The 23,364-nt window shown below is 38.7% G+C and overlaps 1 protein-coding gene across 6 annotated transcripts in view; it reads right to left on the bottom strand.

Annotated features, from left to right (window-relative positions):
* PAN3 (poly(A) specific ribonuclease subunit PAN3) overlaps positions 1 to 23,364 on the bottom strand; it is an 85,998-nt gene that overhangs the window by 5,283 nt on the left and 57,351 nt on the right. For 5 of the 6 annotated variants that reach the window (XR_004416970.2, XM_033051103.2, XM_033051101.2 and 2 more), the window contains 10 exons: positions 22,858 to 22,915; positions 21,601 to 21,762; positions 21,322 to 21,438; positions 21,097 to 21,198; positions 11,837 to 12,002; positions 11,332 to 11,419; positions 5,322 to 5,461; positions 4,447 to 4,576; positions 1,497 to 1,561; positions 644 to 782 (listed from right to left, as the gene is read on the bottom strand). Coding sequence is in view for 5 of the 6 variants with exons in the window: in XM_033051103.2 (XP_032906994.1) it covers positions 644 to 782; positions 1,497 to 1,561; positions 4,447 to 4,576; positions 5,322 to 5,461; positions 11,332 to 11,419; positions 11,837 to 12,002; positions 21,097 to 21,198; positions 21,322 to 21,438; positions 21,601 to 21,762; positions 22,858 to 22,915 (1,167 nt within the window). In the remaining variant the exon portion in view is untranslated. The remainder of the gene's footprint in view (positions 1 to 643; positions 783 to 1,496; positions 1,562 to 4,446; positions 4,577 to 5,321; positions 5,462 to 11,331; positions 11,420 to 11,836; positions 12,003 to 21,096; positions 21,199 to 21,321; positions 21,439 to 21,600; positions 21,763 to 22,857; positions 22,916 to 23,364) is intronic. The other variant, XM_033051102.2, reaches the window with a different exon arrangement.

The following is a 23,364-nucleotide window of genomic DNA, read 5'->3' as shown; positions in this document are numbered from 1 at the left end:
CACGAGAGTGCTCAGATAAAATTCTGCTAGTGGTGCAGCTCTTAGAAAACTGCAAATAGCTTTGTTAAGTCAACCTTGGAAAACAAAGGGCTGGAGAGGCTAGGGAAGTTATTATAGAAGTGGACTTAACATTTTAAGTCACAGAAATTTTCCAGCACTGTTCTAGATGGCAAGGATTTTGCACAAACTTCTGTTGCAGTTTCCCTCCTGTCTCCTACTTAAGTCAGCACAGTTTAGGAATGGATCTTGCCTTATGACAATCCTTTGTGATAACTATCAGAAGAAACCTCCCCCAGTTAAAGGAGTATTATGGATCCTTTATGCTGTGTTGAAAGACCAGAGTAGCATAAAGGGACCAGCATTGCTTATCCACAGTAATCAATGCATTCTAGGATGAAAAGTTAATACTGTATCTCACACTATATTAACAATTTTTTTAATATTCATGTACTAATTTTATTTAAAATATCCATAGATGTTGGAATATTAGCTTCATGAATATATGGTTTTAATGCAAAATGGGGAAAATAACCACCAGCTAAACCAATGCCATTAACCATCCAATACCAACTTGCTTTGCAGTGGAATATCTCTTAAAGCTAACCCAAACAAATGTTTAAAAGCTAACTGAAGTACAGTGTACCTTGTTAAGACATGAGATAATGTGACTGAGGTCAATCCAAGGAGTACCCGCTTCTGTCACCTGATGGAAAAGGTGGTCTCGAAAGAGCTTTAGTAAATACCTGTCTCCAGTTTCTGACCACGTTGGGTCCTTCTGAAACCTGTTAGTGTAAAACAAAGATTCATATTAAAGCTCAGTAAGAAAAATCAAACCCCACACATATAAATGACACTTCAATCTCAGCTGAGCAGTCTCATTGCACAGCGAATCTACCTGCTATAACTGCAATTACATCAGTCCCCGCACCACAAACAGAAGATAATACACACAAAAACTCTCAGCAGCTTGAACACCTAAAGCTAATACCTTCCAATAGCCACAGAAAAATAATGGAAGAAAGCAAAAATTATCTGCAGCAAATTTACTGTGGAAAACCCATGCAGAAATCTGCATTATAAACATGACTCTATGCAAAAGGATGGAAAAGAGACAATGAACACTTCATTTTGATGTAGTTAATCAATTAAAAAAACAAGCTGAAAACTCACTAGTTTAAGCCAGTATCTACATCCTTTGTTTCAGGTAAAGCAAGCTATGGATTTCCTCCAAAACTACTGCCACTCACAAGAGTCTGCTAAGAGAAACCATACTAAATACAATGAAGCCAACTCTGGCATATCTACTTGCAGTCTTCTCCTGTCTACTTTAAGTTTTGGTCAAAGTTGCTTATTTAGTTTTTCTCAAGGCTTCTTAAATACTCATTTCTCCTGGGCCAAATGTGGGGGAAAATATTTAGCTTAAATTTACGAAGGAAGAAAGTGCACTGCAAACTGCGTTTTACATACTTTAAGCCACAAAAACAAGTATTTCTTACTCTGGCCTCTCATTGATTGTTCCCAATTTTGCTAGAAGCCTAAACAACCTTCCATTTTGCACCTCCTAGAAAACAAGAAAAAGGTTATTAAGAGTCTCTGAAACAAAATTAAGACATTTACTTGCAAAAGATACATGGTAATAATGCCAATGACACACTATAAATTACAAAGATTTATTCAAAGAAGAGGGTATAATTTTTTCAGAGACAGATCGAATGCATTGTATTATGTATCAGTAGTCCAATGCTCATTTTAGCACTTCAAATTATAATGTGAACATTCAGCAACTAATGACACCTTTCTGTTGCAGCAGGAACTGGACCAGGTAATCTATTTCTTTGTGGAAATGTAAGTCTAAACTCTTACCAGCCTATACTCACAAGTATGCTAAAATACAGTATGTTAAACAAGAAGAATGTTTTTTTAATATATATGCACACCTACACAGTTACCAAGGTACACAGAAGTATGCAGTACATCACCTTATTTCAGGTAAAGATGAGAAGAAACAATCTACCACATTTGTTTTTCAGAAATGCTTTGTAGGCCATTATTAGCAAATATTTAGCAACAATATAATCAGACAAATACTCAAATAAAAATTGATTGCAGAAATTATTGTGAAACAAGTTTTTTCAAAGCAGTTAGAATCTAAGTCTTCAAAGAGTATAAATGCTGAGTCCATAAATTATAGAAATAAAGCAATGACCATGAGGTCACACAAAGGTAGAACATCAGAATTACAGATGCTTAATAAACATGCAACTGAAAGTTGATTTCATATGTTTTTCCACACCGCTTTGGATGCAGTAAAAAAAATAACATCCCAGCTTAGATTAAATAAATGAAAGTATAAATGAAAGTATAAATGAAAGTTTACACTGTCAGGGAAAGATCCTCTCTGATGTTATTCACATTCTCCAATGGCTCAGGACTACAATATTCATGCTAAAATGCATCTAATTTCATGCATGATCATATTGATTTCAAATTAATTCAGTCTGGAATAGATTATGGTGCACAGCTGGGTAAATAAAGTAGGTCAAGGTGATAACAGCCTGATCTTTGACAACCAATGGGTTGTAGATTTCTATTAACAGTCTAAAAACACACAGGAGAACAGCTTGTACCACAGCAGTAGCCACATTTAAAGAGACTGACATGGAAAAATCAACCCTGTCCAGCTGGCCAAGGTCTACTATTTGGTCTAACCTCCAAATTTATTTTTGGTATGTGGTCAAATACTCAAAAGCCAAAATTACATCTGTCTAAAGTTCACTGCCATGCAGACTACCAGTCAATGGTGATATAGCTGAGCAACAACACAGGCACTAAGTCTTCAGGTGGCCTCTCTGCAGGCTTACTAGTCTGTAAGGAGGGAGATACTCTCCACAGGGCTTGGATAAATGGGCATTGGGTGCTATTAATCAATATGATGAATGCAAAAGTGAGGAAGGAAAGGAATAGCATAATAGGGTTACTGCTCCATGAAAAGTGAGTGTTAAGATACTAACTACATACAAACCACTCCCAGCATCAGAAGTCCCCAAGCTACAGATGACTGCATAGTTGGAAAATATGAGAAAAAAAAAATCACACATGCTAGTTTTTTCTAATACGCCCTCCAAAGCATTTGCTTTGGGACAAAAATGAACAGAGGGTACCAGGGCAGACTTAAGGGATACTGTAAGCTTTGATGTTAATGGAGGGGGTGTCATAGTACAAACAAGTTCCAGCATGACAGCTAATTAAGAAGTGGTATTTATCACTGTCAGGTAAACAGCTATTGCCAAACTGGGGGCTAAGCAACAACTTGCATTTGTAGTAGCTTTGTCCACCTGCCAGTGATAAGCAACTGCTCAAACAAGCTGACTAAAAATACAGAAATCTTGACGCTGGTAACAGGGAAATCTCCATCTTTGCTATGGGAAAGAGTCCATTTGTCCAGCTTTGTGCAGGTACATAGGCCACCTTAAGAACAAATGATGTTAAACACCTCTGGAGAAGGATTAGTAGTTGATTCTGATCAAGTGGGTACCCAGCATCTAGAGGCATACAGATACTGCCTGGCTCTTCTACGGCTCCTTGCTTCTGATAGATTTCAGCATCTGTCATCAAGGAGGGGAAAACCATTCTCCAACAGGACAATACTGGAGAAATCAAGAGAACCAAGTCCATCAGAATCCTAAACACATGCCTACTGTCTCTTAAAAAGTTCTCAGTGAGCGGTTATAATACAGTGGAATCACAGGACTTGATTAAATTTTGTGTGATACCCTATCCCACACATTTTCAGGGCCATGAAAGCATTCTGTAATGTATCTCAGTCCTGGAACTGAGATAGAAATCCTGCTGTCAATCCCTTCTGACTAAGACACTCCTTCCTGTTGAACAGCCTGACTTGAAACATAGTACATATTTCCTTTATAGCTAGCACATGACTGAACACCACAGACCCCCACAGCAAGAGTGCAGGCTTCAAGGAAAGCTGAACACAGTATCTCCATGAATTAGAATTGATTCAGAAAGGACAAGATATGAGAGAAGGGACACCAAAATCCAAACCTAAAAATTTAAGGGACTGTATATACACTGCTGTATAACCTTCAGCACAAATTACATGATCTACATGATGCAGGTCATGAATTACATTACATACATGGCCTTGTCTACTCAGAATGCTATTTTAACCATGCTATGAAGAACTTAATTTCCCCAAGACTACCAGTTGGAAACGAAGAGGGTACTTCAATTAAAACACAGCTGAGACAGCTTTGGAGCTTTCAAAAGCCTGAGTTTGGAGAAGTCAAGCCTTCAGCCAGATTACTTAGGTTAATAAACAGAAGGGAAAAAAAGCCAACAGAAAGCAGTAGAAAACATTCCCTTTTAAGGTTCAGCTCTAGGAACACCGACTACAGGTCTTTCTGTAGGAATTACTACACAATTTACCTTTGCTAGGTCTTCTTCTATAACATCATTTCGCATCTGAGCAGCATCCAACTGAGTATAGAATCGTGCACCAATCATAGGCATGATATCGTTCACACTGCGAAGCCTGTTTTGGTCAGTCAGCAAATACCTGCCAAAAAAACCCAATCATCACAAGATTACTTTCTGCAAACGCCAGACATTATATTCCATTATGATTTTATAAGTATTTGACTTTCTGTATTTAATACACAAAGTTCACAATTGTTATGCCTCTTAAAAGAAGATACTATCAGAGTAAACAGTTAACTTGCACATATACATCAAGTCAGTTATTTAAACAAGACAGCAATATACTTTCATGAAATGGGCTGCAGTTCACCCCATTCAAACAGCAAGAACATGCACAAAAAGAGAGAAGGATGCAGATTCAGACTGTAACACAATTGTTTTTTTCAAATGAGGAAAGGAGGAAAGACTTCTACTTTTCCCACTCAGGCTGCAAGGGGAAAAAGGCTGACTATACTGAAACGACACAAAAAGAATATGCAGCCAGAAAACACTAGCACTCAACCTTTTGGCCAAAAAGTCAACGTGCCTATTTCTCAGAACCTTCTGAAACCATAAGATAAAACTAGCATACTGCTATTAAAGCCCAGTATTGAAGACAACCTAAAATTCTTGTTTTGTCTACATTCCTAATTCTTATTAAGAGCTTTACCAGCATTATAAAAAAAAATTATATCAATGTTTCCCAGTGCGCCGACCATGCAGACAACCTAACAACAGAAGATTTACCTGCAATCTTACTTGCATTTAAAAATACCATTTGATATCTGCATTTGTATACATGAAGTGCTGCAAATTCCTTTAAAAGATTTATTAAACAAACTTACAAAATCAGATTCTTCAGATCAGAGGAATAGTTGATTGTCACCAGTTCCATTGCTTTCTGCAAATTCTCTCTCTGAATTCCTGATAAAGAATTGCAAGCCAAAGCCAACACAACTTTCCCCAGGGAGATCAGATCTGCTTGCTAATAGGGAAAACACACAGGTAAAATTCTTAGTATAGTTAAATATTACCTATGATACTAGATGGTGTTAAAGAGAGACAGTTCCTCAATAACCTTAGAAGAATTAGAGCAACTAAAGTAAGTACTATTCAAATCATAGTTCAATATGGTTGTTCAAGTTACAGTTGCTAAAATGTACAGAGGAAAATCTGTCCTGACACCTAGCAGTTTTTAAGTATTATATTTATCTTTGAATGATTAAACTTTACCTATTTTTAGTTTAAGGACAGTACCAGAGAGAACTGTGTAGTGAGCAGAAGCTCTGTAATGAGGTTCTCTGAACCACCCACCTGCTCAATCCTGACAAGTCAAGGAGTTGGTGGCAAAACGAGCAAGTCTTCTCAATACGAGACGTAGAAATAAAAGCATTATTTGTTAAACTGAAACCAGCATTTTCTACATTCATATCTTTTCAATCTAGCCATCCACTGTGAATTCCATACTGGGATCCACACCACATTCTAGCACATGTTATTACCATTTTAACAAATTGCTCAAATATTTTCATCTCTGATGGACAGCATGAAAAGATCTGAACTGTGCAAAATAACTAGACAGGCCTGTATGTCTGACAGACAGAACAGTATCGTGTTATGAAGAAACCTTTGCATTACTGTACACTTTCATTAAAAGCTGAACTGCTCTTAAAAGATGAATGCTGGATACAGTCTGTTTTGCTGTAACAGAAAATTCTGCTAGTATTAATAGCCAGCCATGAGAAATTATTTTCAAGAGCTGTAACAGATTTTAAAGGCCACTGCTAAAAGCAAGAGCCTAATTTGATAGCAAACAATGACATTCATTGGAAAAGTTGAACTGATTCTTTCCAGGGAAAGGCTTTCAGTTGCACTCAACTTGACCAAATTTAAAAACACCTGCAGCTTTCCATGCTGGATACGTGCCTCAGAGTGAATTTAACAGTCAGCTAGAAATACGAAATTAGAATTTTCTTGAGTTGACTTTTTTTTGAGAAAATAAGATATTTTTGCAAACTGAAAACATAAAAGCTACTAGTAATTGAGAATGTCAGTTCCATAGCCTAGAGCAAGGCCAAGCCATTTAGTAGAGAATGCAGTCATACAAGGAATACACCTTCTGTCATTTCTGTAAGAAAGGCTAAAAAATCCGGGAGCATTAAAAGTTCTGGTTAGAATTTGGCAGCTTTAGAAAAGTGCTGTGATGGTGAACATGCCATAGCCCCTCACAACTCTTCCACCCAAAGGCATAACCACACTTGCTGCCTCTGGCTGCAGTAGCTGAGCAGATCCTTCCCTGAAGCCACATCTCCCATGGGCTGAGGGACAAGGAAAAATACCAAAACTTTCCAGGTCTCTGAATGTTCCTGGTGTTCCTATATTAAGTATGATTAAGCAGCACAATTTGAAAATTGATACATAATATGTCAGAAGTTAAAAAGCATACTCTTGTAGCTAATGAAGACAGAAACAGGATGTGGAAAATGAGACAGAAGGACAGAGTGATTGATAAGGAAGTGGGACTGGCATTTGCTAGGCTATTTCCCACGCAACACCCAATTTTTGACTATCAGCATTCCTTTTTCCTTAAGTAAAGAGGAGTTAATCAGAGCAATAAGCCCCCTTTTTGGTGTGAACTCACTTCTACCACCAAGTAATCAATTTCAGCAGCAGAGAACACTGCTATGGTTTGAAACAGGATTTTTGCTGGTGCAGTATCTAGAAATGTGTGTCACCCAATACAATGGCATTTTCATTGTGATTTATTTTTCTCCAGAAAGACTTGGAAGAAATATGCATTTGTATTAACCACAGTCTTACTTCTTTCTGCAGTACTCTGCTTTACACTTTGTACCTTTCAACTTTTAGTCATTCATAAGAATACATCCTACATAAATTCTGCAACATCACACAACCCCGAAACACTGAAAACGTACAACTTCAGGCAAGACCCTATGAAAATGTTGTCTTCCTTTGCACAGGTGCTTTCATAATACAGATTGCATTAGATTTTAGAAATGGTTGAGAAAGTCTTACATTTAACATCAATGGGAAATTTTAAATTCAAGCTTTGTGAAGTTTTGAGCATTTGACTTGCAATCTTAAATTTTTGTTTGTTTTGTAAATTACATCTACCAGAAGAACTGGCAGGAAGGATATTGCACATCAATGCAGCCCCAAACACACGGTTTTCAAATTGCAGCCAATGATTAGCTTGTTTTAGACACAAAAGTGGCTTGGATTCATCCCACTTATTTCAGGAACTTCAAGCATTCAGTCAAGAGACTGATCAGTTTAAGGTACAGCTGTAATTCTGTATGCCAATTCAGATTTTGAGCCAGTTGAACTGCTCTCTGGAGGCACTTCACTACTCACTGTTAGCTGTGACCCCGAAAGAAAATGCTATCACTATACCCAATGCTTTATGTTTTACAAGAGCACAAAGGCAATATTTTTCCTGTGTGACTGCAGAATCAGAGTATCACATCCCATAAAGTTGAGAATTTCTGTGAGTCAGATTAGTGTTTTAGAAGCACCTAAACTACCATGCACTGACCAACTCTATATCCATTCAGACAGGGCACATAACTTCTCAGAAGCTGGTTTACACCATTCTTTCTGTAAGGAAGCAATCCACATATGCCAATTAAGTCCTAACCTATCCTTTGAAATTATCAGCAGATTCAGCTCCTTTTGCTCCTAGGCAAAGAAAGGTTAAAGAAGGCATACAAGAACTAGTAGACTTCCTTGCAGCAGTAACAACAGAAATATACGCTGCATTCCTGTAGTAGCCTTGTTAGTGCAATGTACAGATCAATATTATGGATAGTGATTTCCTTGTTTATACTCCCTATTGTGTTTGCATGCTCCTATGGATCACAAGTTCCTTTTGCCACAGATCTGACAGAAGACTTCTGCTATGGTAACTATCAAAAGTGACTATGAATTCATGTTGATTCCTAACTTCAAGGAAAAGCTTTACACCTTCTAAGCACAGGCAAAAAATTTGTTCAAAAATGCACTTTGCATGCAATTAATAACCATTTAATTAGTAATTCAATTCACAACTAACCTGTACCAGCTTAATTTTTTATCTCCTGAAAGCTTAGCAAGTGAAGATGTTATCAACATTTAGTTCATGGATAGAGCTATTAAATAGCATTCACTAAAATGCAGCCCTAGGAGATAAACTCAGAAACAGCCCCATTCATTAACACCTCTCTGTTACCAAGACAATTTCAAGCATGTCAAGTGAATAAGTGTTAATTGCATAGGTACCCTTTCTTAATTTTTTTTAATCTTAAACAGATACGCGCCACTATGCCAAAGGCCTTAGAGATAACTCAACATTTTATACACTTGATTTTACCAGCCAGACATGTAAGGTAGTCAAATAAAACTTTTTTTTTAATAGGATCCATTTCCCAGAAATACTTTGAAACCAACATTACTTTTTCTTTTATTTTATCCTGATACACTTCTATGCTTGAGTCATATCAGCTTATCCATATTGCAGTTCTGTGGATTCACTTAAAAGGATAAAAGTTCCGGAACTGTCTTTAGAAGTACCTCCAAGCTCCTACATTTTGGTGGTTTTGTTTAAAGTCTATATTACTTGAGATGTCTCTTCAAACTAGCTTCTTTAAATTTGGGGAGGTGCATGAGAAAGTTATTTTGGTTTGCTAAATTGAAACTATTTACTTTAAGTAAAAGTAACCTTATAACCCTTGTTAAAACAGTGAAATTTACGTTCTCTTATTTTTGTAAGGAGGACTCACATTTTATTCCAAATACAGAAATATTTATTAAACCTTTTTACTGTTTCCTGTATCACCATTTAGTGTTCCCATCTGTACCTTGCAATTGACTGACACAAGACTTATGGACTAAAGGCGGGGCGCAGGAAGTCATGTGCTGCAGTTTATACAGGTTTAATCCCTGTTTTTTAATGCAAATGGCCATTCATATTTCATTTACTTCTTTTTAGTTTCCCTTACTGTTGCCTTTGTGTAACTTTTAAATGATCATAGAGATGAATGTGTTTAACACAGATTGTAAAGAACAATTGCATTCCTTTTATATAACCACTCATTGTTTTGGTCAAAATCTCTCTCTTTATATTAACCAGGGGAAATAGCCAGAAAATGGCAAATCCTAACAAACATACCTTTCTCCATTGAAGACAACAAGGAAATGCATATTAGCTGAGCAGTAAACCAAGAGATAACCTACATTTTTAACAGTCACAGGAAGTCCCAGGGGAATTCAGGAACTGGGTCACAGATCGAAAGGAAAAAAAGGACAAGTAGCAGCTGTTATTTTGTAATTTCATCTGGCTAGGGCAAATAAAGGTACAGCATGAGAAATGACTCCTAATCTTCAAGGAATGAACTCAGTCCGGCACCTCTGAAGGAAGAAAATGGGCACTGAAAGCCCTTACAGAAAAAGCAACCAAAAATGCCATATGTATTTTCTAATTGCAGTTTAGATCTTCCCAAGTATTTAGGAGTACATCTTTCCTGGTTTATCAGTGCAACCTAGACAATTTGAATACTAACAACGCATAAAACATGAAAAAGCCATTCCCCCTAAACAAAACTAGGCATTATCAAGCAAGTCAGCTTTTGACTGACTTGTGTACCTGCAAGTATTTTTAGATTTGTATCTCCAAGTATTTTAAATGCTTTTCTTTACTTGAATGTCATAATACCTCAGGAGGATCCCTTCCAAAGCTGAAATTAAAATAGAGAAGTACTTAGACTTAAAAAAAACCCCAAACCTCTCATTAGATTTTTAGTCATGGAATTCCTTACTTACATGTATTTTCATCTTCTCTCAACTGTTTTCCACTAAATTATTATCAAAAGCCCACTGATATGTAGCTGAGAGTGTGTGTGTGTATGTGTGTGGGAGCATTAAATCCTTTGGTGTACTCCTCAAAGTATGCTGAAAACTGCTTCACTGTATCATTAAAAAAAAGAAGTTATGTTGTAGGACATGGTCTCCAACAAGCCAGTTTCTGCTGGCCAAAGTTCAAACATTTCAGTTATTACTTGAAGACTCTGAATAAGCAGTTCTCACAGTGAAAAAGGTAAATTAATGAAAATAAATTAAATCAAACTCCCTACTGTAGTCTTTCACTCCCACTACAGACAGGGTATGTGATGACTGCTGAAGTAATGTACTTTACCCTGAGGGGAAGTTAGGGAAAGAGGCACTCCTGTACACAGTGATGCTCCAGATGACTGTGGAACAGTTTTTGTTAAGTCTAAAGGGGTTCTTCTTAATTCAGGAATTATGCAGAGTCCACGCTTCAGAGAACACCAGGAGAGCACGGAAAAACTAGGAGCCCAAAATAAAGATACACTAGAATCTTTCAGGTATGACGAGAGGGCCTAAATGCAGTCAATTGAAAGATCTTACTCCTCTCAACAGGCATACAACACTTATTTATGTTAAAATCACAAAAGACAGAGCAAAAACTATTACTGAATCATTATTTTTTATCTCTAACACTAAATGTAAGATTTTTCTTCTTCTTCATTTAGAAATTTCTATTTCCAGTCATTTCTGACTTCAGTTTGTTAAATATTATAGTTCAACCTGTTCAGTGAGCTTGCTGAAATTTTAGAAGAAAAAGATATCAAAGTGAGAATTCACACTTACAAGTTGCAAGCAAATTTGAATAGTGTATGGGAGAACCAAGATCAAATCAGAAATGAAAAAATACAGTAATTTACAGATAAATACACTGGACTACAGTTTAATTAAAGTACTTGTCTTCCAAAAGGAATCACACTGGTTTGCAGTAATCCCTTTGCCAAGCCACCAACCCAACTGGCAGTGTTGTCTTACCTGAAACTGAGCCATTAATGCCAGTGGATTATTTTGACTGTTGTCAAATGTCAAAACATCAAAGATTCCAACACAATTAACTCGTAACCTTTAGGAACAAGAAGAGAAAAGGAAAAATTGCCATCAAACTTTATTGGTTACTCAATTTTTCCTCTAGCATTCATTGAATTGTTTGATATGATAAAAGCCATTGGTACTTAGCAAATTATCATGCATCAGAAAATACTGATTTTACTATTCAATAAAATGCACAGACAGTATTCAGTCTACAAATAAATTAATAAATTTCTAAACTGACAGCAGTGGGTCTGATCTGCAGTTCTAAGGATAATGTATAAGTCTTCTCAAAATATGTTTTAAAAGACCTGTAAAAAAACCCAAAGTTACAAGCTTTAGCACACTGCCTCATGCCAGGTGAGAGAACTCAGTATCTATTTATGTATCAGGTGTACAGGCAGCAGCTGCCACGAACACAGAGCACAGTGAGACTGAATGCTCTCATTACCTTGTTTTGCCTGTTACCAGAATCTTCGTTGGATCCATAACTCTGCACGCCAGTCCTGCTGTGTGAATGGTCCGTAAGGCAGAGCTGAGCTGCACAATATATGCCCATATCAAGGACTCTGGAAGCAACCCTGCATGCTGCCGTGGCAGAGGTCCATCATGCTGACCTAGAACCAAAACATTGTAAGCATCAATAGAAGGCTGCTGTGCAAAAAGCAAAGTACAACATTTTGAGTCATACAATTAACTCACATATTTATTTAAGTCTTAACAGTCCTTGAAAGACACATCTATTTTGTTTTAAAGGTAGTTTGAGAATACATTTTTCTTCATTGGTCGGTCACTTTTGGTCTTTTGAAAGTGTTGACAATTCATTAGGCATTATTATTTTCACTCATTCAGGGAAATGATGTTTTGACATTTAGAACGAGAATTGGTTGGCAATTGCTCAAAGTAGTTGGTACATCAAAATATGCAGATGCTTCAGAAATAAAAACACCAGTATCCCGAATAAAGAGTATGTACCGCAATAGCTGCAACATTCTACCTCCTTTATTACAAGCAGGCTTCCCAACTAAACATTTTCTATCATCTAATAAGAAAAAAATAACACACTAATTTCATATTACATGGGCAAATCAGACAAAGATTTGGCGGCTAAACATCATTGAACACAACTTCAGGTATGTTCTGCTGTGACACAGCTCCCTGACAAGTCATCACTGCATGACCCCTATTCCATGGGTGATATGAAAGAAATACATTGCTTCCCTTCCATATGGATCTGTAGTTCTCTTTTCAAAAGTAAAACTCAATCTTTGCAATCACACACCCAAATTGTGCATTACAAACAGCCTGAGTTATACTGAGTCACAGATGAAAAAATGAAGATCTAGATAAAAAATGGTATTTTAGGTATGATGTGTGTAATTCAAGTAAGCTGGTATTGTTTGTCTATCATAGCTGAAGCAGAAGAAAACAGTAAAAAAAAAAAAAAAGAGAGAAATAACCAAAGTAAGACAGTACATCTCAATTTCACAAATCACAAGAGACATTTCAAGAGGTTGCCTAAGTACCAATTTTGCTAATTTTGAGACCAGTAATATCAGCAGTATTAAGTAAAATCATGTAAGCATCTGATTGGTTTCAGTGTAAACTGACTGTACTCTTCTCTAAACATCTTTCTTTGTCTTCTTGTTTGTTTGAGTTTTTTGCATTGTTTTGGTTTTTGCTCTTCTTGTTTTTTGAGGTTGGGGTTTTTTCCCCTTTTCCTCCACGACCATATCAGCATCTCTGCATTTGATCAAAGTAAGCGTGTATATGTTTGTATGTGCATGAACACACAAAATATATGCACAGTGAAAAAAACCGGAACATACTACTGATAATTTTTTACTTGGAAATTTTACTGACTTTGGGGGAACGGGCTGGGAATGTTACCAGCTTTCATTTGAGCTTTGTTTCATCCATTTTTGAAATTTCAGTTTGCTTTTCAGGTTTCAGGTGCTTTGGTTTAGATTATGAAGATCAAGATGCTGAGTCCTTTAAAAGGCAATAAGCCTGGCATGTCTACTAAAAGCTGGATATAGTGAGATATTGTTTGTTTCTTCTGGTCTCTGATGAATCATTATGCAAATTACTTCCCACAAGAACCATCATACCAGAAGTCTCATGTAGCTAACTTTTTCCCTCATAATTCTCTCTTCTTCAGTATGACAAAAATTGTAATATAAAATGACTGAGGAGATACAACCTTAGTTGAGACTCTTTTTACTACTTGCTGTAGAAGGTACTTTGTATTTGGTGAACAGCAACATGAGTAGCAAGTTTAACAGGGATGTGCATGGATACTGTAAGTCAGTTACATCTGTACGAAGTAAGTCCAGAAGAATAGAAACGTTGCTGTAATATCCCAAAGAGGGAAAATGCCAAAACTTGGCAGTTATTCTTCTGTATGCATAACAGCACCTGCCTTTTGATTTTCAAATTAAGGCAATGTAACCAAGAGAACACCCAATATACACTGAAAGACCAGACTTCAATGCAGCTTCTCCTCATCTATTGGAAAATCTCAAGCAACATTATTTTATTACCGGATAAACTTCCTTGAGGCTACAGCCAAATCTAGGCTGCTGCTTTCACACCAGTTGGCTGCACCCCACATTCATATACACTAAACTAAAAAACATGGCAAGAATCAGCTTTGAAATGCTCTCTTACATATCTAGCTGTTCAAAATAAGCACAATTAAAAGCAGTTCAGTTGGTTGCAATGCTGACTATAATGTATGTCCCAAGAGGCCCATCAGACCCGCCACAGATAGCACTTGAGCAAGGACCCAAGGAGATGAGACCAAAAAAGATTGCTCTTTGGGAGAGACACACAGTTGGAAAGCTTTCCAAACAGTGCTGAACACAAGGAAAAGCATCATAAGAATATAAGTAAACATTACCCAAATGATCAGAGTATTATTTGAAATAGTGGTTTTTTTAGAGATTCCACAGTTCATTGGCAAAAGCTTCCCACCACAGGCTGAGTCTATGGCTACAACAATCAAAACTTCAGACTGCTCTTCCCATCTACTGCATGGCAGATTCCTCTCCCAATAATTTCATCTCTGACGTAGAACACAACTACTAATGGAAAAGATTAAAAATGTAAAACCTGTCATTTCAAAAACACAGGCTAGCCATTCTCTTTCCTTGCCACAATTGGGACAAACATAAATAAATAAAAATGCTGACACTTATTTTTAAATTCTGTGGTATGCTGTTGACAACAGAACTGATGTGCATGTGTATATTAAGTTTTTGCTTGTTAAAAAAAGCATTAAAATGAAATTTTGTTCTCCAGAGCAATTATGAACCCAGGAGTAGTCCTGGGCTGGGAAGTAAGACCTGGGAACACCTGCAGTAGGGCCTGTTTGACATCATCAGGCACACTGTCAGAAAGTATGCTAAGAAACTGCAATTCTCACACAGTTATGAAAAAAAAAAAACCACCACAAGAGTGAAAGATTTAGCTGTTTACTGCACTGAACCTCACAGGCTTGTAAATCAGTCTTTTATGTTTAGAACTGTAAAATGTTCAGTGTTTAATTGGTGTACCTAAGGTAAAGTACTGAAAACAAGACAAATGCAGCAGCCTTCATTTCTCCTTCAGGGAAACTTGGGGTTTGGTTTTACATTTCCCAGTTTTCAATGAACAGAAAGGTTCTGAACAACTAGAGTGCATCAGTATTTTTTGTAAGAATTCCAAAGCTACTGAAAGCTTGGACTTGCTTTGAAAAAGTTGAAGCTTTTGGCAAAGGTATTTTAAGATAATTATTAATCACATATCTTGTCTTCAAAAACATCATGCTGACTTTAAATATTCATATATTCTTACTCCTCATCATACACTATTCATCTAGTCATCACATAACATTTCTTTTTCAATGAAAGGGGTATTTTATGAAAACACATTCAGCAAATGGGGATGCAAAAACTGTAAAGTCAGCAGTGAAGTCCATTTTTGTGCATGACATACTACTATTAATGTGTCAAATGCAAAGCAAGTTTCCTGGACCACACTTATCTTCATCAGAAGGTATTTGTTTGCTGAAAAACAGAGACTCTGCTGCTGAAAAGTCCTACTAACAGTGTGAACGTTAACATTTAATTACTCAGTGTTTAAAAGCAGACCAAAGGACATATCAAAGGCATGCTTATCTCTGCCAACCACAAAAACTCATCAGGACAAACCTTTCTGGCAGCTGTCAATAGTTACTGTTAATTTGCCAGGATTTTCTGACTGTGAAGTTTTAAAGTACAGTAATTTCACGACTATAAGGCGCACCCTTATGACTAAAATTTTTCCCTAAACCCGGAAGTGCGCCTTATAGTCCGGTGCGCCTTATCTGATCTACAAAGTTGCAAAATTTTCCACCCCGGAAGTGAGAGCCGCGAGGGGGGGCGGCGCCGCGGGAGCGCCGAGTAGCCATGGTGGGGCAGCCGCGGGCAGTCCCAGGCACAGGGAGCAGCGCGGGCTGGAAGGCAGAGGGCGGCCCCGGGCAGCCCCAGGCATGGGGAGCAGCGCGGGCTGGAAGGCGGGGCGTGGCCCCAGGCAGCCCCAGGCACGGGGAGCAGCGCGGGCTGGAAGGCGGGGCGTGGCCCCGGGCAGCCCCAGGCACGGGGAGCAGCGCGGGCTGGAAGGCGGGGCGTGGCCCCGGGCAGCCCCAGGCACAGGGAGCAGCGTGGACTGGAAGGCGGGGCGTGGCCCCGGGCAGCCCCGGGCACGGGGAGCAGTGCGGGCTGGAAGGCGGGGCGTGGCCCCGGCGGCTCCAGGCACAGGGAGCAGCGTGGACTGGAAGGCGGGGCGTGGCCCCGGGCAGCCCCGGGCACAGGGAGCAGTGCGGGCTGGAAGGCGGGGCGTGGCCCCGGCGGCTCCAGGCACAGGGAGCAGCGCGGGCAGGGAGGTGTTACTACTTTGTAACTTTGTTGTGCGCAGCGGCCTGAGCCGACGGGACCACAGTGCTGGGGGCAGCGGCGCCACAGCTGATAGGGGCAGGCGCAACCAGCGGGGCTGCGGTGCTGGCGGCAGCGGGGCCACAGGCCGATAGGGCCGACGGGACCACAGTGCTGGGGGCAGCGGCGCCACAGCTGATAGGGGCCGACGGGGCCGCAGTGCACCGAGCCGAGCGAGGGATGGGAGGCAGGGCAGTGGCGGCGCGGGGCAAGCCCGCCGACATGGGGGCACCCGGAGCACCAGGGAACTCTGGAGCAGCGGGGCCCTGGGGACGCCGCACGGAGCGGCGGAGGGCTTTCTCCGGCCCCGGGGACGCCACACAGAGCGGCGGCGGGCATTTTCCGGCCCCGGGGACGCTGCACGGAGCGGCGGCAGGCGTTCCCTGGCCCCGGGGATGCCGCACGGAATGGCGGATACAGGCAGGCCCGGGGACCAATGGCTGCCGGGTTGGGGCGGGGCCTTGGCCAGCAACCGCGCGGGGGGAGCTGGGGGCGGAGCCTCGCTAAAAAAAAAAAAAAAAAAAAAAAAGTGCGCCTTATAGTCCGGTGCGCCTTATCTGATCTGCAAAGTTGCAAAATTTACCGACTCCCGGGGGGTGCGCCTTATAGTCCGGTGCGCCTTATGGTCGTGAAATTACTGTACATACATTCAGAATCTGGTTTACCATTCAATTATTGGGTTGTTAAGAGCAACATTTCAGTACTTTTGGGTAAACTTGTTAATGCAAAGAGAACATAATTTCAGCAGAGATAAACGCACTAATGTGTACTATAATCTGAAGCTAAGAAATACAAGAAAGGTGGAAGAAACCCCAAAAGTTCCAGAACAACAGATTTAATGTTTAGAGTATGAAGTAGTGTTTTGCGGAAATACAGGAAGTGAGAATAAAATAAGAAACTTTTCAAATGAATGTACTTTGAGTAGCAATTAACTGACAATCCAGATTCCTGATTTTAAAACATGCAAATTTAGTAAAATATGACAGAACAATGTTAGATTATCACACAGTACCATCTGAAGGAAGAGGAGGTATCATTGAATAAAGAACAGAAGCAACAAATTCTACTGCATTAAGAAGATAGAGACATCAGTTTACAATATAAAAATAAACGTAAGCTGCTATTTTTCTCCCCCACACCAAATCTCTGCCAAGGTAGTTTTGTAACAGGTTTTGTAAATAACATGGCAAGAAGAAAACATCCAAGACTGACCACACTGACACCAGTGACATGCAAGACAGCCATGTAAACCATAATCCTCATCTTTTAACTATCAAGATCTCATGTTGCCAACTGAAGTGTTCAACATAAATAAGGTTGCATACCTGAAATCAAATTCTCTGAGTTCACTGATCAGGTTCACAGTGTTGTGCCTCCTAAAACCTTTAAAAGCAATTGTACTAATCTGGGTCTCATGCTGCAGAGTACCCAACTTCCATCCATTCCCCTGCTTCTCTTGGGAGTCTCCTCTAGGCAGGCAGACGGCCAAGAAACTCTGTGAGGGGATGGAGAAAGGATCCGTGAAGGCAGGCAATTCCGAGAAATCAAGTTATAGGTATGCAATCTTATTTTTCTCTCTTAAATTGCTCTTTCTACTGAGGACCAGACTAGAAAGTAGCAGTTATCAAAAAAAGAAAAAAAAAAAAGGCCAAAGCAAAGATATACAGAAAGATTTGGCAAAATTTGGAAATTCAGGTGACTTTTCCCCTAATTTATCTACTAAAAAGATTGAAAGAGCAGGGTGAAAGTCCCATAGCCAGTAGACAGTTATCTTCCCAACATACCCCGTAAGTGTTGTTGCAACAGCTCATTTTAATTAAACAATACTTTGGTTTGAAGAGACATTGATGTCTTATTTCCAACTTCCCAGATTATTCCTGCCTATAAAAGGAAGTTGAAGTAGGCCAAATAAAGGGTCCAGATAGCCCATGAGCCTGTTTCAAACACACATACACTAAAAATCAGCCTGCCATGAATACTGAAGTGTGTAAACATAAACAAGTAGAATATTCTGTTAGCCTCCAGTGATTTGCAGCCCAGAAATAAATATAATTTCTTTGCAATCCCCAAATATTTCTCCTCCATGAATAAGTCCACTTCCTCCTAGAACCCAGGCAAATGTCCACAATAATCTGTGAAAGTTCCATGACTTAATTATCTTTACACGGTTTTGAATTTGCTACCTTTCTAGTTTCATTGGTAAATCCTTCATTTTAAGCTGGAAGAAATAATTAACCTTTATTCATTACTTCATTATTCCAGATGATTTTTCAGACCATATTCCAGTCATTTTTAACCCCATTATATTCCTTTCCATCTTTAAAAGCATGAAAAGCATCATTCCACTTTGCTGTTCTTCATCCAGCTGTTTCACACCTTTGATCAGCCCTGTCACCTCTTCTCAACTTCTTTGTTGCTCTTCTATACCTTTCAAAACACAGGAGGAGGACCACAGCTACAGATAGGAGTCTATCAAGCACACATATCTTGAATACAATCTCTACCATTTCACTGCTCTTTTCTTAATAAGCTACATCAACCTATTTCCCATTTTACAGCTATTCAGCAAGAGGACAGGAATTTCTTCAATCTACTTGACTGTGGTCCCAGACCTATTACTGAGTGGCAGCAGTCACAACAGAGGCCATCATTACATGTTTAAAGCTAGTTACATTTTTCCTTTGATCACATTGGTTTACATTACATCACCTGCTGTATTATCAGCAGGAGTTCCAGTCTTGCAAAATCCTTCTGCAATCGATCACAATTGCCCTTTGTTTTTAACAATCCAAATAATTTGGTGTTACCAGCAAACTTTGATAGACCATTAATCTTCAGAGCAAACAAGTGAATGTGTTAAGAAATACAACTCCCAGGACATCATCCTGTGAGACCTGTCAGTGATCTTGACTGTTCACTCTTTCTGTTTTCACTATTCTAACCAAGCACTAACCTCAGAACTTTCTCTGTCATATGACTACTTAGGTTATTTTAAAGACTCTGTTGGACATCACTGAAAACTCCAAAGTCTTATCTACTGGATCTTCCTTTAAAGAACTTTGACAGGTTAATGAGACACGACTGCCCTTCAGAAGACCATAACTTAATTATTTTCCAGTGTGACAAAAGAATGTGTTCCCCAGAATTTTATTGTAACTTCTATTTTTTCTATCTAGAACAGACATCATTCTTCTATGATTCTCCAGAGAGATAAAACAACGTAACAAGGACTGATTTACATGGAAATTGAAAACCATGACTGGGAAACACTCAGAAGCCCAGTCTTGCACGTAACAGTCATTAACCTGGCAGTATATCTTCCAGTTTTATCTCACCAAATTAGTTTCACATCAGGTTTATTGAATCTGTAATTGCATTCTCTGATTTGCCAAAGGATATGACACATCAAACTAGGGTTTCCTCCATCTGAGATATTACTACCAAAATCAGTGCTGGAAATCAAGTTCCATCTCCACTTACACTGGTCAGCTCATTGCAAAGTCAGTGAGAGTTATGTAGTATATAAGGTATCCATAAGGTTTTGAATGTATATAAGGTTTTCTTCAAGTCTTTGAACATATTCACATACTACCAAAACACTATACACTCTAATGTAAAAGATAGCCAAGTGAAGTTCTACATCTCAGCCTTTGAAATAGTTGGAATTCACAGCTAAAAGCTCTAATTTCAAAACGCGTAAGAAAGAAAAAAGCCTTAGCTTCTGTTTCTCTTTATATGCTGGCAGCCTGAGGATATTTAGGGAAGATCTTCTCTAATTAAAAAAAGAAAAAAAAAAACCAACAGAAAACCAGGCCATGTCACAGTCCTCTGGTCAACCCTGGAACTGGATCTAACTTCAGGGTTGGTCTTGCATCAAGCAAGAATTTGGTCCAAAAAAGCTCTGTGGGCTATTTTTCTACCTTAAGTCTCTGTGTTTCCATTCAGCAGTGACCACCTGTCTTTCTCAGCCTGGCACTGTTGTGTTCCAAACACCTGACTGCAGTTTGTAGGACTGCAGGGGTCATGAACAGCTCCTAATAGAAAGCATGATTGACAGCACACTTTTGGAGAGAAAGAGGCTTTAGCCACAAGCATACGAGTTTTACTGGGCTACTTGCTGAGTCACAGACTACCCTGCGACAGATATTATTCAAGAATGTTGATGAAGTTTTAGTGACTCCAATGAAGCTACATATAAACACGATAAAAAAAATTCAGACCTAAGATGTGAAGTTGGTGTTTGAAAAGAATATGGTACAGGAATTTTTCAATCCACTTCTTGTCTTAACTAGTACTTCACTTTCAAACCATCAAATAAAGTACTGTCTAATTACTCCTCAATACATACCAAGGAAAAAAATAGAAGAGTAAGACCCCTAAACAGCAAGCATCAAATTCACATAGCGTATCTTCTGAATTTTGGAATCATCCCCATTAAATGTTAGGTGTTACCTGGTGACAGACCTGCAAAAGGGACACCAGAGCTCCTGGCTCCCAATTTTGTCCCAACTTATTTTTCTTTGAAAGAGCTGTAAATTCCCTTACATGCTGATATCAATTTTATACTTGCTTGATAATTAAAAAAATTTTACAAATAGGAGGTGAAGAAGAGTTCTCTTACATCAATCAGCTTATGGTATGACAGTATTGATTAGCCAAAAAAATTAAACTGAACAACTATTTGTTACCAGATGTTTACTGCTGAAGTATTGGAAACAATGTACAGAAGTGTTATATGATAGTGTGGTTTCCTTACCCCATTTCCGTTTTGTGAAATAGGAATCAGCACTAGGGTCATTGAAGTGTCTGCTCATCATAGTCTCTCCTCCAGCATGAAAATCATAAGCAAACACTAGAGCTTAAAAAATAGAAACAGGTGATATTTATTAACTCAAGCACATTTGAACAAAGTATCAACACATCAGCCAGGGGGAGTTGGCGGGGGGGCAAGGGCAGTGGGAAAGAAAAAAGAAAAACTTACAATGTTCTCCAAAAGCTTTAGTGGTAAACACTTCACGCAAAGTTACGATATTTGAGTGCTGAATCTTTTTCCACATGTCAACCAATACCATGCACTTTGTGTTAACGAGACGAAAACCTAGGAAAAAAAATGAAACCCATGGTTTAAAGTATAATGTTTAGAATGAGAAATTTTTACTTTAACATTTCATCTGAAACTGCTGAGAAGCAACCAGGCATTAAAATATGACTGGTATGCTTAGGAATGCTAGCCCTATTGAGACAATTGGATTTTTCTCACCGTGTATCCTCCGAAGGCAATATGGCAGGTCATCTTTACTATTTACAGCTTTATAGCACGATGTAATGTACCCAAAGTTGCTCGTTTTCTGTATCCGATTGGGCGGTGGCAGTGGTTCCAAAGGAAAGAGACTGTGGTAGCTGTCCACTTCCGCAGGAACTGCTAAAATCAGTTTATACACAGAAACACATCAGGCCTCAGCTGACTTTGAGAAAGTTACTGCGTAGCAGAGAAAATTAAAATGACTCTCACTAATATATAAATTATCTCCACCATCTTTTAGGTGCATGTGAAGTTAAAGGCACTATTTTTGCTTTAATAGCAACATATTGATAGGTTCCTAGAAGTGATCCCACGAGCTAAAATTATTGTCTTCAGAAAAGGTGTTACACCAAGTAAAATCAGCAGAATAGATGCACAGTTCCATCTGCCATTTTCTCATTTACCTTAGAAATTCACCCTTATGAATGATATTTCTTTGGTGGTTTTCCCACACTGATTCAATAAGAAGCACCAACTTCCATGCAGGCTTTATACCATAGTAAGAACCCCATTTTCATCAGAAAAAAAATCAAGTATCAATCTTAGGTGTTCTAATATACTTGTTCAGAAAACGGGAGAGAGAATGCTAAAGGTTTACAAGTTCAGATTAAAAGATTACCCTCGCATTTCATCTGGATTAAAACACTAAACTGTGTTTTTTTAACTGCATCATTATCATATTATGCACACATTTGAGAAGATGCTGCAAGCAAAAACTGTTTAAATCAAGCTGAATAACGTAAATTCCTCAAAAGCCAAATCACAGTAAATAGTATACGGTTCTTTTGCCAGACAACTAGTGCAAAGCCTTCTCTGATATACCAGCCAAGTCACTTCAAAACAAACTTGTCTGCTAGTTTCCATACAACCTTTGAACAATACATGCATCATTTAAAGAAATGCCTAATATCTACAAAGGGATACAAAGCTGTTCTTCAGAAGGCTTTACTGTCTTAATGATTTTTCCTTTCTCAGCAATTTGAAGTATTCCTAACTATTAAGGAGTTTCAAAATAAAAGAAAATTACAATAGAAGACAAAAAGAATAACTCATATTTCTGAAACACTTTGCATTTGGTTAATTGTGGTCCGTGCTGGTGATCAAAGTTCCATGAAAAATTAAAAACAGGTGGCATTTTTTGCAAGATACTAATATAGATGAATGTGCATGGTAGCAGAAAACCATGATCACTGTTAAGTTTTGAGAAACACTCACCAGGAATATCGGCCTGATCAATCTGGGCCATAGTTATTAAGTGTCTGTTGATGAGTTCCTGAAGGAAAAATTAAGTTAAGTGTTGAACATTATAATTCAGCTCATTATTTTTGATAATTTAAGAAAACACCATCTTTGAAGTACTAGCTACCTGTATTAGAATAGGGAATAGATGTAGGTGTCCACGGCAGAGAGGGTCAGAAGACCACCAGCTTGAAGATTTGAATGATAAAATACCTAAACTCTTGAAGGAGCTTCAGAAGACATTTGCTATAGCTGGCACTGACAAAGGCACCTACTACAGTAAAGCTGAAATTAATAACACTCACAGCCAGCCTTGAGATGATGAGCCCTGAGAAGAGCTCTTCAGCTAACACCTGCATACACTTCCATTTCAGTAGAAGACCTTAAAACTGAATAGTATTGCAGCTTAAAATAATGCTACAAAAATAAACCCATGCACACCAAAAACCACATCAGCAATATTACTGAGCTGAATAGTAAATT

This window comes from Catharus ustulatus, chromosome 2 (genome assembly GCF_009819885.2).
Source record: "Catharus ustulatus isolate bCatUst1 chromosome 2, bCatUst1.pri.v2, whole genome shotgun sequence".
Lineage (NCBI taxonomy): Eukaryota > Metazoa > Chordata > Aves > Passeriformes > Turdidae > Catharus > Catharus ustulatus.
This window is presented reverse-complemented; position numbering and strand designations above follow the sequence as displayed.